Source organism: Pollicipes pollicipes, unplaced genomic scaffold (genome assembly GCF_011947565.3).
Source record: "Pollicipes pollicipes isolate AB1234 unplaced genomic scaffold, Ppol_2.1 Scaffold_4002;HRSCAF=4701_pilon_pilon_pilon, whole genome shotgun sequence".
Classification (NCBI taxonomy): domain Eukaryota; kingdom Metazoa; phylum Arthropoda; class Thecostraca; order Pollicipedomorpha; family Pollicipedidae; genus Pollicipes; species Pollicipes pollicipes.
In genome coordinates this window covers 29,718,531-29,733,380 of record NW_023596420.1, presented here as the reverse complement: position 1 = coordinate 29,733,380, position 14,850 = coordinate 29,718,531, and the positions used below count along the sequence as shown (strand labels likewise).

Genomic DNA, 14,850 nt, shown 5'->3' with positions numbered 1-14,850 from the left:
ACAGCCCGAAACTGATCTGGTGAGGCAGCCGCACGGCACCAGTCGTGCAAATGATGCAATTTCGTGCCGAGTTTATCGCGGCACGCCCCGTCGTAAACAGACCAGCATGTCCCTGAGCGCGCCGATCAGTGTCATGCTGGCTAGAGCTGCCACTTCAGAGCCCAAAGGCTCGCAAAGCACGCGTAAAGCGGAAATATTTTGGCAGGTATCGCTGGCAAACTGGTGAGTTCTGGCGAGCTGTGAGAGCTTAATAGTCAAATTTTATTTGAAGAGGGACCCTAAAGGCATATTACCTTGCCTAGGCTGCACGCCAAGGGGATCAGTTACTTACTAGCATCAGGCTGTGTAGCAAAACGCGTGTATGGATTTGCAAAAAATGAGTAGTACGTGATGTAAAGCTAAGCAGCGGTCAGTAAAACTTGTGTTATCACCGTTCAAACTGGTACATATACTCAATGAAAGGAACGCCCCCCCCCCCCTCCCACACCCTCCCACCTAGAAATATGAAAGCATAACAAGTGACTCAGAATGAGCAGAGACGACAGGTCAAAACCCAAAGGGTTCGTGGTGAAAATTTTTGCAGACGAATAGTGGTTACTGCTGATCAATTAGTGCTGAAAACAGCTCATTCAAACCTTTCACATTTGCTCAGGTGAGCGTGCGGCGCTCGCTTTCTTTACATTTGACTTTCTCGCGTCTTTATCGTGTGTACTTCCTCACGAAATGTGGCAATGTTTTCTTCCTGCCCTTTATGTAGCAAGCTTCTGTTCATTGGTTGGCAGGCAGTTATAGTCGCTTCCGATAGCCTTGCCTGTTGGCATTTGCTTCATAACGATTCGTAAAAATGGACAAAGTTTTAAGCTAATCACGAATCGTTCGCACGAAAAGCAACCCACCCTATGAGTGTAAAAATATCACTTTTCGCCTCTGTTTCAACGTGGAAGCATTTTCTGATGCGGTCAAGAATGAAGGATGAATGCTGGAGGGTGCAGGTTGTGGTCTAGGTTAGGTTACGTTAGGCATCAGCCTAGTCATTTTTCAGAGCAAACTGATTGAACCTCTCGCACCTATCTAATGCGCTGAGGGGCATTTCAAACGGCAATAGCGAGACCAGTTCAAATTTTCTGGTGCAGCATTCTGTTTTTCTCATGCATAGCCATGTTTCCGCTGTGGGTGAAAACATAACTTGGTCCTTAAGCGATCAATTGGCATATATCATACATGTGCGTGAAAGGAATAAGCCACGCGTGAAATGCGGATTATTTTGCTCGCTCGGATTGCGATGAGCGCACGTTCTTGCTATCCCTATTGTGTTATTCAAGATGTGCTAATGGTGAGATAAGTTTACAGCTGAGATAAAGTACTGGGTTGCAGGTCTAAGCGGCCTGTTTTCAAAGTAATTTTCTTCTGGGCCGGGAGTGTTTTCAGATTTGGACTGCGGGGCGGGGCGAGCTTTCATGACACTAAAAGTGATAACCCACGAACATGGTCATCTGCTGCAGGCCCATGTTCTTCATTGATGTAAGAGGTAGCTCAAACTTATGAATCATAATCGCAAGGCGTAACTAAAGCAGAAGTCGGGAGACCGTGAACATCTTCATTCATTTGGGAGGCTCTACCCCCGAGCTTGGAGAGGAAACCGGGCCAGCTTCGGTGATAAGCCCGTTTTTTGTACGTTTCAGGTACATTTAGTCATTTCGCTACTCCGCCCCCCCCCCCCCTTGCAAAAGTACACCGCTGAGCATTCGGATCCGGGGACCGTCGACAGGCGACAGGCGGCAGACAGGCCGATACACTGCCGCCAGGCGGTGTAGGCAGTTGTTTAAGGGCGGAAAACTACGACCAGAAAAGCTACATATTTGGCGTTTGAAGAGACGAAATGAAGTGAGGAATACATCCACGTTGAAAACTTAGCTCATATATTTTCAGTGACGAAGATGAAAGCTTATTGCTAAGTGCGACTGAATATCAGTCCAGTGTTGAGACTACTGCTAATAGTTGCTGGACACCTAATATTGGCGGAACTACAACGTACAAAGGAAAAGCATGGCATTCACGCACGACAGCAAAATATGGCATGCACTTGACAGCGTATGACGATAGCTCACAAGCTGTGTAAATGCAGCTAAATACTACCACAGAAATCCTTGGTAGCGCAAATCCCAGACAACACATCCACATGGTTTCATCAGGTAAATGCCGAAAGCAGTATGCAACTGTATCGCAAAAGGACGATCACTTGCACTACAGCCTTTCACTCCAGCTACCTCCGTTGTTGCCTCAGGGCTTAAAATAAAGCAAGACAGTTGTATCAAGCGCTTACTGACTAATGGAGCTTGTTATGCGGTACAAAAATATGACATGCCGTGTCTGGAACGCGACTCACAAGAGGCAAGTCGCGCTTGAGCTTGAACAGTCATTAGTATTGAAATCCGCCAGAGCCGAGCAGCGCTGTCGATCGAAAATAACATACAAAACATGACCGCGGCAGCAGACGGCCCTCCGCTGCCCTCCGCCAATGACCGTCCCGGGATCGCCGGGTTTACCGTCTAAATTCCGCGCTGCACAGTCCCCTGAGAGCGGCGAGTAGGGTGGGCGAGCTCCGTGCGTGACGTCACCGCGCATCGCCGTTCGCCGCCTGCCATTGGCCGTGGGCCGGGCGCCAGCGCTATCGCCGGCCCGACGGTCCGCTGGCGCTGGGATCATGCGAGGTCAGCGCTGGTTCGTGGAAATGCACGTCCGCCCACCCGCCGAATCCCACGTGGAGACTCGAGACAGGGCCGGCGCGCCGGTGCGCTTCACACGCCCATCCAGCAGCAGAGCACGTCGGCCAGACAGCGGCCCATCCTCTGCACGAGCGGCTTCTTCTGCTCGCTCTCGACGCGTTCGAACTCCTCGCGCCAGCCGAACGAGTCGTGGTGGCGCATCTTGACGCTGCGCTGGCCGACCAGCGGGTCGCGCAGCTCGCTCTCCACGTCGCCGGCGTAGCGCACGGCCTTGCCGTTGGCCGGCGCCGGCGCGGCGTCCGGGCTTGCCGATGCCGGCCGGCTGCTGTCCGATGACGCGCTTCTTGTCCACCTCGAGTGTGCGGTCGTCGAAGATGTCGCGCTTCCTGCCCACCTCGAGCGTGCGGTCGTCGAAGGCGTCGCGCTCGGGCGCGGCCAGCGGCGGCGGCCGTGCCGCCGGCCTGAAGTCGGGCACATCGGTGCCCTCCGTGCGCGAGCCGGGCGGCGTGGCCGGCACGCTCGGCAGCGAGAGCGACTTCTCGACCTTAGCCGGCGCGCGCGGCGTCTGCACGGCCTCGCTGACGGCCGCCGGCGACGCCTGCACCGCCTCGCTGACGGTCGACCGCTTGGCGCGCACCAGCTCGTCGATCATGTCGCCGTAGGAGCTGGGGCTTTCGCTGCGGCCGCTGGAGGCGCGCGTGCTCCAGTCGGGACTGCGGCTGCGGCTGCGGCTGCGGCTTCGCTGACCGCCGCCGCCGCCCTTCGGCATCTGCAGGCGGATGACCTCGACGCCAGCCGGCACGATGACGCGCTCGGCGTTGTCGTTGACCACCACCGTCTCGATGCCGTCGGGCACCTGCATGGCGTCGTTGTCGCCGCCCGTTTGCACCGTAAACGTGGTCTCGTTCATGGCCGACATGGTGCCGCGTTCTGCAACAGACCGCCAGCAGAGGCGTCAGGACACGTTCACCGATGACGAACGGAGAGGTCGGTTGCCGAATCACACTGCGGAGCGGCGGGGCTCCTAAGGTGTTGGCGAAAGATGCCAGTTTTCCGGAAGGCGGTTGGTCCAACACATTCACTGTCTCGTCCACTCAGCCGTGCAGACAGACGTCGGCTGCCTGGTAACAGGATATAGCACACATGAGCATTTCCGAATCCTCTGCTAAAGATGACATGCAAATTAAGGAGATGGACTCTCGCTGACCCCGAACCGCACACCCTTTGCACACAAATAATACCAGATGTCTCAACACTGCCCTCTGCAGCACAGAGATGTTTATAACGTCTGTCCTTGCGCGCTGATAGAGCCGGCTGTGGTCATCCAGCCTCTGCCACTGCGCAGCGAACAGACAGTACCATGCAGCCCCTAGCGTTACCCTTCCTGATAGCGGCAGGTTGCACTCCTCCAACAGGTGGCCTCCAGTGCACCCTCGTAGCAGCGTTTAGAGCATGGCTGACGCCAAAACTGGAGACACTGACTCGAACCCAGCCAACGCAATACAACCTCGGTTTGTATTCTGAATACAACAGAATACACCATCGGTTTGTTTTATGTGACCTGTAGCCCCACCCAGCAGCCAAAGCCGGCGGCAGTCAGGGCGCTGGCCCGTGAGTGGTAACCAGCGAGGAAAACTGGGCCGCTTTCCCAAGCGATAGCCTTAGAATGGCCACGCCGTGCTGTGTGGGAGCGGGGCAGTGTCGGCGGTTCACTCAACCCATCCCGTTTGGCGGGTCTGTGCCCCGGAGAAAGGGGTACAGGAATACGTTATTGACAGACAGGAATACGTGATTAACGTGCAAGGCCTTACAGCAAAACCTCACCACTCCCTCAGAATAGGGACGAGAGCAACACACGTGCGCCTGCCATGGTCATTGGACACGCTACTGTCGCGAAATAACATCACCACACGTCCCATCCGACGGATATATGTTTCTTCTACGCGTCAGTCGGTGACATCGAGTCATCGGTTACAGTTCTAAACTTGTGCCGATTGCCCGATGCGTCCCGGACGGCGCCCCCCATAAACAACGTTGGCGTGGAAAGACACGGCGCGATAACACGAGCGGACGGACACACAAACACGGAGGTCACATATAACGAATGTTATTTGAGGCCCATATTCGGAGCTGTGGGCGGGGCGCGTGACGGCAGACCGTAAGACCCCGCACGTGAGACGTGCATACATACCGCCTGGACAGCAGGGCGACGATCCGGACCGACTGGCGCCAGCCACCGAGACTCGCTGCAGTCAGACCGAGGCGCGGCGGCGCGGCCTTCGTTCCACGCGACCACCCTGCACCGCCGGCCCGTCACAAGTGGACTGTGTGCCGCGGTTCGTGCACCACGCGGGCCGGCACGCCAGCCGCGCCCAGCCCCGTCCCCCTTTCCCAGAGCTGATGTCACAGTTTGGCGAGCCGGGCTTTGGCACCCACGCGCTCCGGGCTGTGGCTGTACAGTCAGCGTGCCGGTCCAGCGCGTTCGGTCGCCCCCGCTCGCCACCCACTCGCCAGGGACGTCTCCAACCCAGTCCTCGCGCTCCTCACGAGGGCAAGCGTAAGGGAGACGTCGGAGGAGTGCGTGCTGAGTTCCCTTCCGAAGTGACACCAAATGTTTAATGAATGACACCAACCAATTTTAGTTTCAATTTCATCGGGTTCCCACGCTTTTGTTACTTGAGCTGTCAAGTGTACAATGATGCCTGAACAAACGCAACAACGGCCGTGAAGACGTGGGGCCTTGACTTTTACTTTCGGGACGTTATAAACGTACGGCGGAATGTCCATGCAAAATCCACGAACCCATATTCGTTTTTATTTCCGCATTCTCGCTGTATTCTGCATCCCTGCGACGCCCCGTTTGTTCGGGGCCAAGCTGTATGCGCCAGCTATGAGCGGACTTCGTGGTCCACGGTGGGGACCGGTCCGCGTGCAAAGATACAGTTACAGATACCCCGTACGGGAATCCTTCTGCAGGCTAAGTTTCGGTAGATCGACCTCGAAGTGTATGCAGTTCTGCCAGATCGTTATCCACTCTCCTTCATCCCATAGCCCTGAGATGGTCATTATTGGCCGAAAAGGCCTTGATCTACACCAAACAAGCCCAGGTGGTGGCTCTGAAGGAGCAATTCAGAGACTCGAATTAACGTTTTATGTTTTCTGATGCCGTTCCGGACTTTTTCAATTCTCGAGTGAACGGCTCTACTTAAGTATTCTAGCTTACACCAGGAGGCATAACATGAACGTGAAACGTGACCGTGTTACGGCCAGATATGCCGACAGAACCCCTGAGGGGAAACGCAAACGAGCAGCAAAAAGCCAACCTTGGACATCCCAGCCGAAGGCGTAGAAGTGAAGAACAGTTATGGCAAGTGTGAGAGCGACTACATGCCCATTCGCCAGCGTCCCTGAGTGTGGCGTCACCGGTCTGGTGTGACGTCACCGGCTGGCGGACCGAAAGGCACCTTCCGCGAGCTGCGTCCGGCCTGGACCGGTGCACATTCCTCGGCAGGCGTCCGGCCTCGCCGGAGCCCACGCCCACGCCAGCAGACCGCCGGTGACGTAAGGCCAGGCAAGAGCCGGTTACGGCACGGTCCAGGCGACCGGGAGGATTCCAGGAAGTCCGATCTAGGGATTACGTAACTTTAGGCGTACTACACTTCGAGAAAGGGATTAAGGTATAGGTCCTGTCAGCAACATCCATACCGAAATCGCATTACAACGTTCCGTAAGTGGGCAAGGAAGGCGTTTGTTCTCTTTCAAACGACTCATTCATCATCAGCACAGCATTCCTCACTAATCGTTTCAATCCTGAATCATAGCAACGCCACGTGTCTTCGAGATAAGCTGCGGTCGGCAGCCTCGAGTTGGCGTCATCTGAGCAAGGCCGAAGCCCTCTCCCCTGCCCAGAGCCCTGTGCAAACTTCGGAGATGTTTGCAACAAACATGTGTCTCTGCGCGGCGCCAGACTCGTCAGCGCAGACGTTTCCCATGACTGCCGCACTGTTGCCTCACCATTCACCTCTTTCTGCCCTCCCATCGTCATGGCATGGCCAGTGCCGATCGAGAGAAATCAAGTCACAATCGAACGGAAACTCCGCTCTCGCATACGAACTTGCTTCTCGCGAAGTCGAATGATCGTGCGTGTCCGCAGGAATCCTCGCAGACCGGTCTCTGCACGACGACGAGGCCGGGGACCTGGGGTCGAGGTTCAGCTACGCCATCGGCTGAATTCTCGATGCTCCCCTAACTCCCGAACTCTCGAACTTCCAAACTCCTGCAAGCTTCCGAGCAGCACCGACGTGACACCGATCGCAATACTGATGACCAAGGCGGTGGCATCGGTATAGGTAAACCGAGGGGACTGAGGGGAAGAACAGAGGGAAAGCCGTCGACCCGGGCAACATTTCACCGTAATTAAACGGCGATACCAGTAGACAAGGTTAGAATGTAAAATCGAGAAACAGGGTTAGATCACGTCCCGCGCAAACACAGCTTGGCAAACATCGCCGTCGTTCTGGCGATTATCGACGCCAGCCAAGAACCGATCACGTTTTGCAGAGCCAAGTAACATGTGTGTTATTCCGCCATATCTGACTTGTCCGTATAGACGGAACGTAAATGCGAGGGGAATCATCCACCATTCTGGTTGTTGCGTATGTAATAGCATGCGTATCCTTGGCTGTTTTGTTGGACGATAAAAACCTCCACGTTATACGGTGGAAAGACTTTAAAAAACACGATAACCTTGACCAAGACACAGTCAGACCATTCAGAATATTAATCTGTACGATGCATGACGCGAGCTTGCTCCAGACTTGTGTTGCACTCATCTTCGGCAGGGTCTATTTTTAAGGCGCTTAAACTTCCAATCTGACTTTAAGCAGCACAGCACACTTATAAGCAATATCTGACTCTGTCGCAGGGAAATAAGAATTTATTCCCGAATGGATTCAGATGGAGTCAGTTCCGGTGAAAACATCTCCGCTATGGTGAGTTCTACGGGCTAAATGCGTTGAGCACATGTCGTATGTGTTGATAATAATTAATAAGACAATAAAACATTAAGTGTTGTACTATTTAAATAGATATCTGCCCTACCGCTGCTTTGAAAAATAGTGCCGGTGTAGAAAGGTATCGTTAGTTGCAATTTCACGGTCCTGATTACGCCATCGATACGTACACTTTCATTTCAGTAGACTTACCGCAAATTCGATGCAAGGAGCGCGGCTTCTCTACAACCCCGACTCGCCTAGCTCGAAACAGTTATCGATTCCATCCTAGCTCTCCGAAAGTATTTCCGATTCCGTGGTCGAATCGGACTCTGCGCTGCACCCATCGCTTTCAGGATTGTTCTATTTGAACGGCCTGTTAGCCAGCTCCCGCACAAAAGGTGGTCGTTATCTGTCGCTGCATACATGACCCAACACCGGTCGCGCACGTAGTTTCAGCCATCCGGGCCAGTTTTGTTGTCATAGCAACGTCATGCACCACGAGTCACAGTCTGTGCTTCCGCCCACGTGTCGCGCCTGCGGGTGCGCCATAGCCATGGCACGATAACTGTCTGAACTGCATACACCGATGCAGCCAGGCGGTAACGAGCATGTCACCGCTGGTGCGCAAACGGGCCACAGGTGTTTGCCTCCCCTGCGCTTGCGCCCCTGACACACTTACCAATGTCAAACGCCACCATTCGGCAACGCTCAGAAATTATTTTAATTTTTGTCAAAATGTCCTTTGTGTTGATATGCCAAATCAAATACAAGGTTAAGAAAACGTAGCCGCAAGCAGCGCCAATATGGAGCTTGGCACCCATCATCTACTGTGGGTTTAACATTGGTGTCAATAAGCGTCCGTTGCTCCCGAGTGTCTAGTGATCAGCTTTCCGCCCAAAATGAATGCATATCGATGGTGATATTCACCAGTCATTCTACCAAACCCTGCAGCCCCCTCCCCCCGCGGTCTGGTATCTCTGTAGGACGCCGCATGACAACACGCTCCTATTCAAGGCCTCGTGCGCCCAGTTAACTCGCTCAACGACCCGAATCTAGCCCTCCGCTGTGCTGCTAAACCAATACCAGGAGCCCGAATCCAGGCGGAGAGGGAATGCATATACCATCGCCGTTCTACCATACCAACGAAAATCTACTACGCCCTCCACAGCCGTCATATCTGACCAGCTCATGTCGCTTCCGCTATGGGTGGCCCAGGCGAGGCATCGCTACCGTTATAATTTGTATCGCAGTCTCCATGAGCCACTGAGATGGCCGGGCCAGGGGCGCCGCCGCTTGGGGAGAGCGCTGCTCGAGAGCGCCCTGCTCTCTCCACCCCCTCCCCCACGGGCACCACGTGGAAGGGTGTTGTCTTGTCCAACGAGGGCCCCACCTGACCTCACCTGATCTTCAGGCTCCGTGCGATGCACACCGCCCCAGCGGGTTGTCGGCAGGCTCCTCCACTTACGAGCGTGTGCTCCGCCTCTGCACCTGCCCCTGGGTGCGGCGGTCTGGCCGCCTTGCACGCCGCCGGCCGTCCCTCCGCCGCGGCGACCGGGGCCGGCGTCGCCAGGGGTCTGCGCAGGACGGCTTTTGGACGCCTGTGCACGCCTCAGCGACGCGAACGGCGCCAGCGCGGCTGGTATGCGTGGGTGATCACCAGCTCTTCCCAGTAGGCACTGCTTTCCGCCGGGGTAGAGGTCCCAGGTGCAGCGCGAGGCGCTTATATAGAGCGGTTCAGGAACTACGTGTTGCATGAAACCATGAGCTCCCTGGGTGAAATATCCACCAGGTGCTTTTGAAGGCAGTCACAACCGTCAATCATCGTGTTGACGCTCGGAAACTTCTGTCGATAGCTGACTGCGACTTGGAGGGGCGGAGAAACTCTAACTCGAACAACACGGTTTTAAGTCGGCCTGGCCGTCAAACTTTTAACGCCGTTGGAGAGATCACATTGCGCCCAAACGAGCAAACGTCTACAGCGCACGCGCTTGGCAACTCGGTGGCGACAAAGGTCTCGATATAAAAAACGAGTATCTCTTCAACTAGTACGATTTTTGTCTTTTTTCTGAGCTGTTCGTTAAAGATTTTCTAGAAATTGTGCAATGAATGCGAGCCGTGTTTGTAGTGGGGGCGCATTCACAGTCGTCGCATTTAAATGCGCCATGGAGGACGCATTACCGCAAACAGAGTCTTCATACGCCATTATGCCGAGCTTAAGCTGATCTTCTAAGCTAGTTCAAAGTTCTTATAATTGAAATATGTCATTGCATTAGTTTGGAAAAAGTACGGCCTGGCATTTAGGAGAGCCACGACAAATCTACGCTGGTGAAAACACCGTTTACCCCTCCACCGAGGCAGGAGAGCTGTTGGAGAGCTCTCACAGGCACTGGGGTCGCTCCTCCCCATGCACCGCCGCAAGCCTAGTACTAAATTTGTTAAATGTTGGGTAAGGGCCTGACGTCCCAAAGCGTCCTTCCCCACATGACGTGATAATTGCCGCGCTGACGCATTGAGGTTTTGGGGGCTCTTCACAGGGGCATCACTTACTACTTTCGGTTGGGGGACCCAACCGGAAGGGCTTACCTAACCTACCACAAATACCTGGCTGTTCCCCGAATTCCGGCCACCGGAATTTGCGTCCTCGATGTTAATTCCTCGGGAATGTGATTTACTATCGTCAGCTGTGGCCGTTGACCACGACCCGGTGCGGGGCGTCAGCATGCGAGCTGAGTGCGGCGATAGTTCACGTCCTAGAGTGAGGTGGATGGTCCCGGCTCCGAGCGGTGCGTTGCACTGTAGACACGCTTACGCACTCAGGGATGGCACCGGTGGCACCGGCCAGTCGCCGAGGATCGTATTCCGCGTATGAGTCTTTGGAATGGATGTAAGAGGTGCTGCTCGGGCGCGCGTCTCCCTGTCGGTGTCGTGTGCTGCGGTCCACTGTTGTGTCTGAGGTAGTCCGGCCAGGCAGAATCCGATGTCATCCGATGTCAATCCGATGTCATCCGATGTCAATCCGATATCAATTCGATAGTCATCCGATGCATCAACATCGAAGTTTAGTCATTTTGTCGATGTTGAGAGGTAGATCAACGAAAACGTTTTGATAGAAGTAAGCGGTATATGGTTATCCTCAATACAATTGCGTAATCCGCGTTCGTGTAGATATTTGCTGCCCTGGTTTGGTGCCTGAAAAGCATGTTGCTGGAAGTTGTAAGTAAGTTATAAGTTGAAAGTGTTACTGTCATTGCTGTTGCATTATGCACTTCTCGAAGTGAACAATGGAGGGTGGCGATAGTGTAGTGGTTATCGCATCTGCGTTAACAAGAGTGTGTCATCGTTTGTCCTTTTCACGTATTGTTTGATCAGACACGTCCAACTTGGTCCGTTACACCAGTTTTCTAGAAATTATTTTGAATAGCTCAACATTTTGGTTTGAAGTAGGCGTTCCTGTCGGAAAAATGTCATTGAATCCCCTGCTCACCACCATGGAAGCAACGCATTTAATTTGTGTTGCCTTTTGCAACGCGTGTGTTCTGTTATGATCGTGCTGGGGGATAAAATGTTTGTGGAATGAACGCAGCGAAAGCTTGAAACGCTCTGTTTAGAGCAATAGATATGAAAAACATGAGGCAAGCGTCCCGCGAATTCGACGAGCCTATATACCATGGCCTAGATTTATTCCCTACGGTGTTTACCGCAGTGGGTCTTTTCGAAACGCACTTCGGCTTCTCCCTACATTCCTGTTGCACCCTGTATTCCTGCTACTTCACCCTACATTCCTGTTTGTAGGGGCAGATGTAACGAATTTTCCAATGGCACCTCAGCTGTTTACATATCGAGTCATACAATATAGTAAATGGCAGCTGCGATGAGATCTACGGACATGCCAGATGACGCGCCAATTCTCGAGAAACTTGTGGGATTTCCAACCTAAACGGGGTGACCCCGAACTTGATAGGAGAAGGGGCGATCCCGAACTTGATTGAACGGAGAGGTGGTCTAAAAATGAGGGTTCAACGACGAAAAAGTTTGTTCTTTTGCGCGTTTCATGATTTTGCAGGACCGCAGCATTACAATATTGCGACTCCCTGGCAACACCACCGGTTCCGTTCCCAAATGGGGACAGCAACTCTGTCACTTGGGTCTGTTTGCGTCGGTCGCAAAATGAGGTACTCACTGTACAGTTGTTAAACATACTCAGACCCTGATTCTGCATCACCGGTAGTCTGCCTTAGGTATGTGCCACTCATCCAAAACGGTGCGACAATTTGCGTGCTGCTCGTCGCGTGGCACACCTGGTCCCCAGTGCAGAGTCGTTTGGGCATAGTCTAAAAGAAATGCACTCATATCGTGCTAAGAATCGCCTCCTTTCATCGTTCTTTCATGCTCGTCGAGTGACTGTCGTATTTGTATTCGAATTTAGAGTATAGTTTATATTTCCAAAAGCAGCCTTCCTAGATCACGATTACGAATGTGATTCTAACTTGACGGGCATGAAAGATGGAGCGACTCCTTCTGGATCCACCTGATCGAGCTCGGACGACTTCCCCTATGAAGTAGTACCCGCGGGCCGGAGGCCTGGGCGCCGAAAAACTTTTCCATGACCTGCTGACCTTTCGCCGACTCGGATAGTTCGCCACGCTTGATGAAACGGCGACGTTGACGGTGAAGTAGAAGGAGAGCGTGGGAACGTTCCACCAAGTGACTTCTTTATCTACTGGTCGCAGTTACAGCCAGCAGCGCAGCACCACAGCGGAGCTTCAGCACCCTCAGAGGCTTGAAGAACTGGATCAGACGCTCGATGAAGCAGCTCCATGACATCACCAGAAGACGTACGAGCTTCCTGGTCTGGATATCGCGCTGGTATGCCTCCCTGAACAGTGATCGCCGACCCACCTTCGGGATGTTTGAACGTAATGTGAGACGATAACACCGAAATGTGGTACAGTAGACTCCAGTTAATAAATCCATTTCTTCACGTAGATATCTGGATTTATCAAGCAGCGAATTTAACACGCGCCCGGGTGGCCGATTAGATATCCTTCGCTCGGGTGGGGGTCCATGTGACTCCCCTGAGATCTCGGGTACTAAGAAAGCTAGAGATACCAAATTTGCAGAGTGTGTTGACCTGTACGTGAACTCACTTAGGTCAAAGTTTGAGCTTCCTAGGTCATGACCTTTGGGTAAAATAAGGTCAAACAAGCTCAAATTCCGGGTTGGTTTCCAAAGCGCCTCCAGAACCTAGATAACTGTTTCTGAGCAAAAGGTCACACGCTCATTTAAAGTGAGTGACCTTTTTGACCTTTTCAAGGTCATGGTGACCAATATCATACAAGACTGCTCTGAGTTTTGCATTTGAATGGGCGACAAAGATTACGTCAGACAGTATGTCTAAAAACAAAGTGCTGACCTGAGTCGTTTTAGGTCAATAACCTATTCTGACCTCTGAGAAGTCCATGGAAGATGTATAATGCGGTTCCTGCCATCGGTCAATTCGAAATGAGCACCAGAAACGATCCCATATAGCAAGCCCTAGAGAATTAAAAGAGGCTGGTTTGATTTTGGTCTGACATTTACACCTGACCTTAGATCAACGTCATTTGCTCATTTAATATTTGTGTTGCCTAAGAAAGCATCTGTATGATGTATGGCTTCGTCAAACACTTTGTTGTTGCATCAGATTGCACGATTCCCTACAACTCGACTTCGCTTGAAAAACATGGCCTGGCTTTGAGCATTTTTTCTTCCACCCGTAAATGAATGCTGTGTAATCTGGTCAAGAGCGTGTGTATTCATTTCATGCAAGCAGCTAGAAAGGTTAATCAAATGGTCGTTATGGATGGTTTCCACCATCAACTCGACTGAGATATCGGTGTTGCAATTGTGTATGGTGCTTTCATAGATGCTGTTAACGGAAACAGTTCATTTTCCGGAACTTGTCTCACGGCCGCTTCTTGAGAATGTTAAAACCTTGATATTTTGAACCCTTAATGTGCCTGGGCAGGATTACATGCTGGCTCATGGGTGCAATATGACCCTTTGATGTCGACGCGCCCTAAAAACTCCAAATCATCATCAACCTAATCAGGCGGATTTGATAACCAAGGCTTTGGATTTGTTAAGTGGACGGATTAATAAGCGGCTGGCCATCTCACTACACGTTTAGGGCAAAAAAGGAATTTGTGTTTTTGAGCACTGCTTTCTTTCCTGCCATGTAAAGGTACTGAATAATTTAGGCAAACGCGTACACATTCATTTGATGCAAACGGCTTGAGAAGCATTATCAAATGATAGGTGATTAATGATTGCCACCAATAATTCGACTAAGATATTAGTAATGCGAGGTGTATCGTGCTTTTATAGATGCTTTCGTGGAAACATATTATTTTCCTGGCACAAGCCATCTTGCCGCTTTCGTGGCGACAAGATCATGGCATTTTTAACGAGTTAATTTGCCTGGGCGGGATTGGGTATCGCTCATGTTCTGATCGGTTGGATTTGATAACCGCAGGTTTGGAACTTGGCAAGCGACGATTTTACTACACACTGTTATAGGGAGATTCCATCACAACTAATTTTACCACATTAAGCGGCTGGATTTTGTCATCCGTAGATTTAATAAGCGGAGTGTACTGCTTTCTCAGATGTGACGGACATGCCGGCGGGTGGTCTGACAATGGGCCGACTTGCTTCAGTGGTCGGCAGTGTCGGGGTCGTGAGTCCGGATCCACACGTCCCCGGACAGTTTTTCGGTGGACGCACGTTACCAAACTTCGACAAGCAGTTGCTTGCCGCGGTGCCATGACCAGCGTTCCCCGAAGTGAGACGGATGCGATGTTACCTACTCGGTAGATTCTGAAACACTGGACGCATGCGAACATGTGTGCAGCGGGAGTAGGATGCGATCTTGATTGAGAATGCTTTAAATCGGGTGTTAACTCCGGGCTTTGTGAACTTTGTTTTTTGGGGGGGGTTTTGTCACATGTGCCTATAATCGGGGTCATGACAAACTTGGAACCTTAGAGCTCTACTAAGCTGAGTTGAACTAAAAATGAGGGCTCTGAAAAGTTGTCGTGCATTTCTTTCTAGTCCGGCTTTAAGTAAATGGTAATGCGTGGGGAGCGAGA

General features: G+C 52.3%; 1 protein-coding gene across 1 annotated transcript; it reads right to left on the bottom strand.

The window, feature by feature from the left end:
* Positions 1 to 298: 298 nt before the first annotated feature.
* Positions 299 to 9,251, bottom strand: LOC119094358 (zinc finger CCCH domain-containing protein 18). Its single transcript, XM_037217423.1, has 3 exons — positions 9,121 to 9,251; positions 3,036 to 3,656; positions 299 to 303 (listed from the first exon to the last, which is right to left on the bottom strand). The coding sequence occupies exons 2-3, from the start codon at positions 3,643 to 3,645 to the stop codon at positions 299 to 301; spliced, it is 615 nt and encodes a 204-aa protein (XP_037073318.1). The 5' UTR covers positions 3,646 to 3,656; positions 9,121 to 9,251.
* Between the last annotated feature and the right edge of the window lie 5,599 nt (positions 9,252 to 14,850).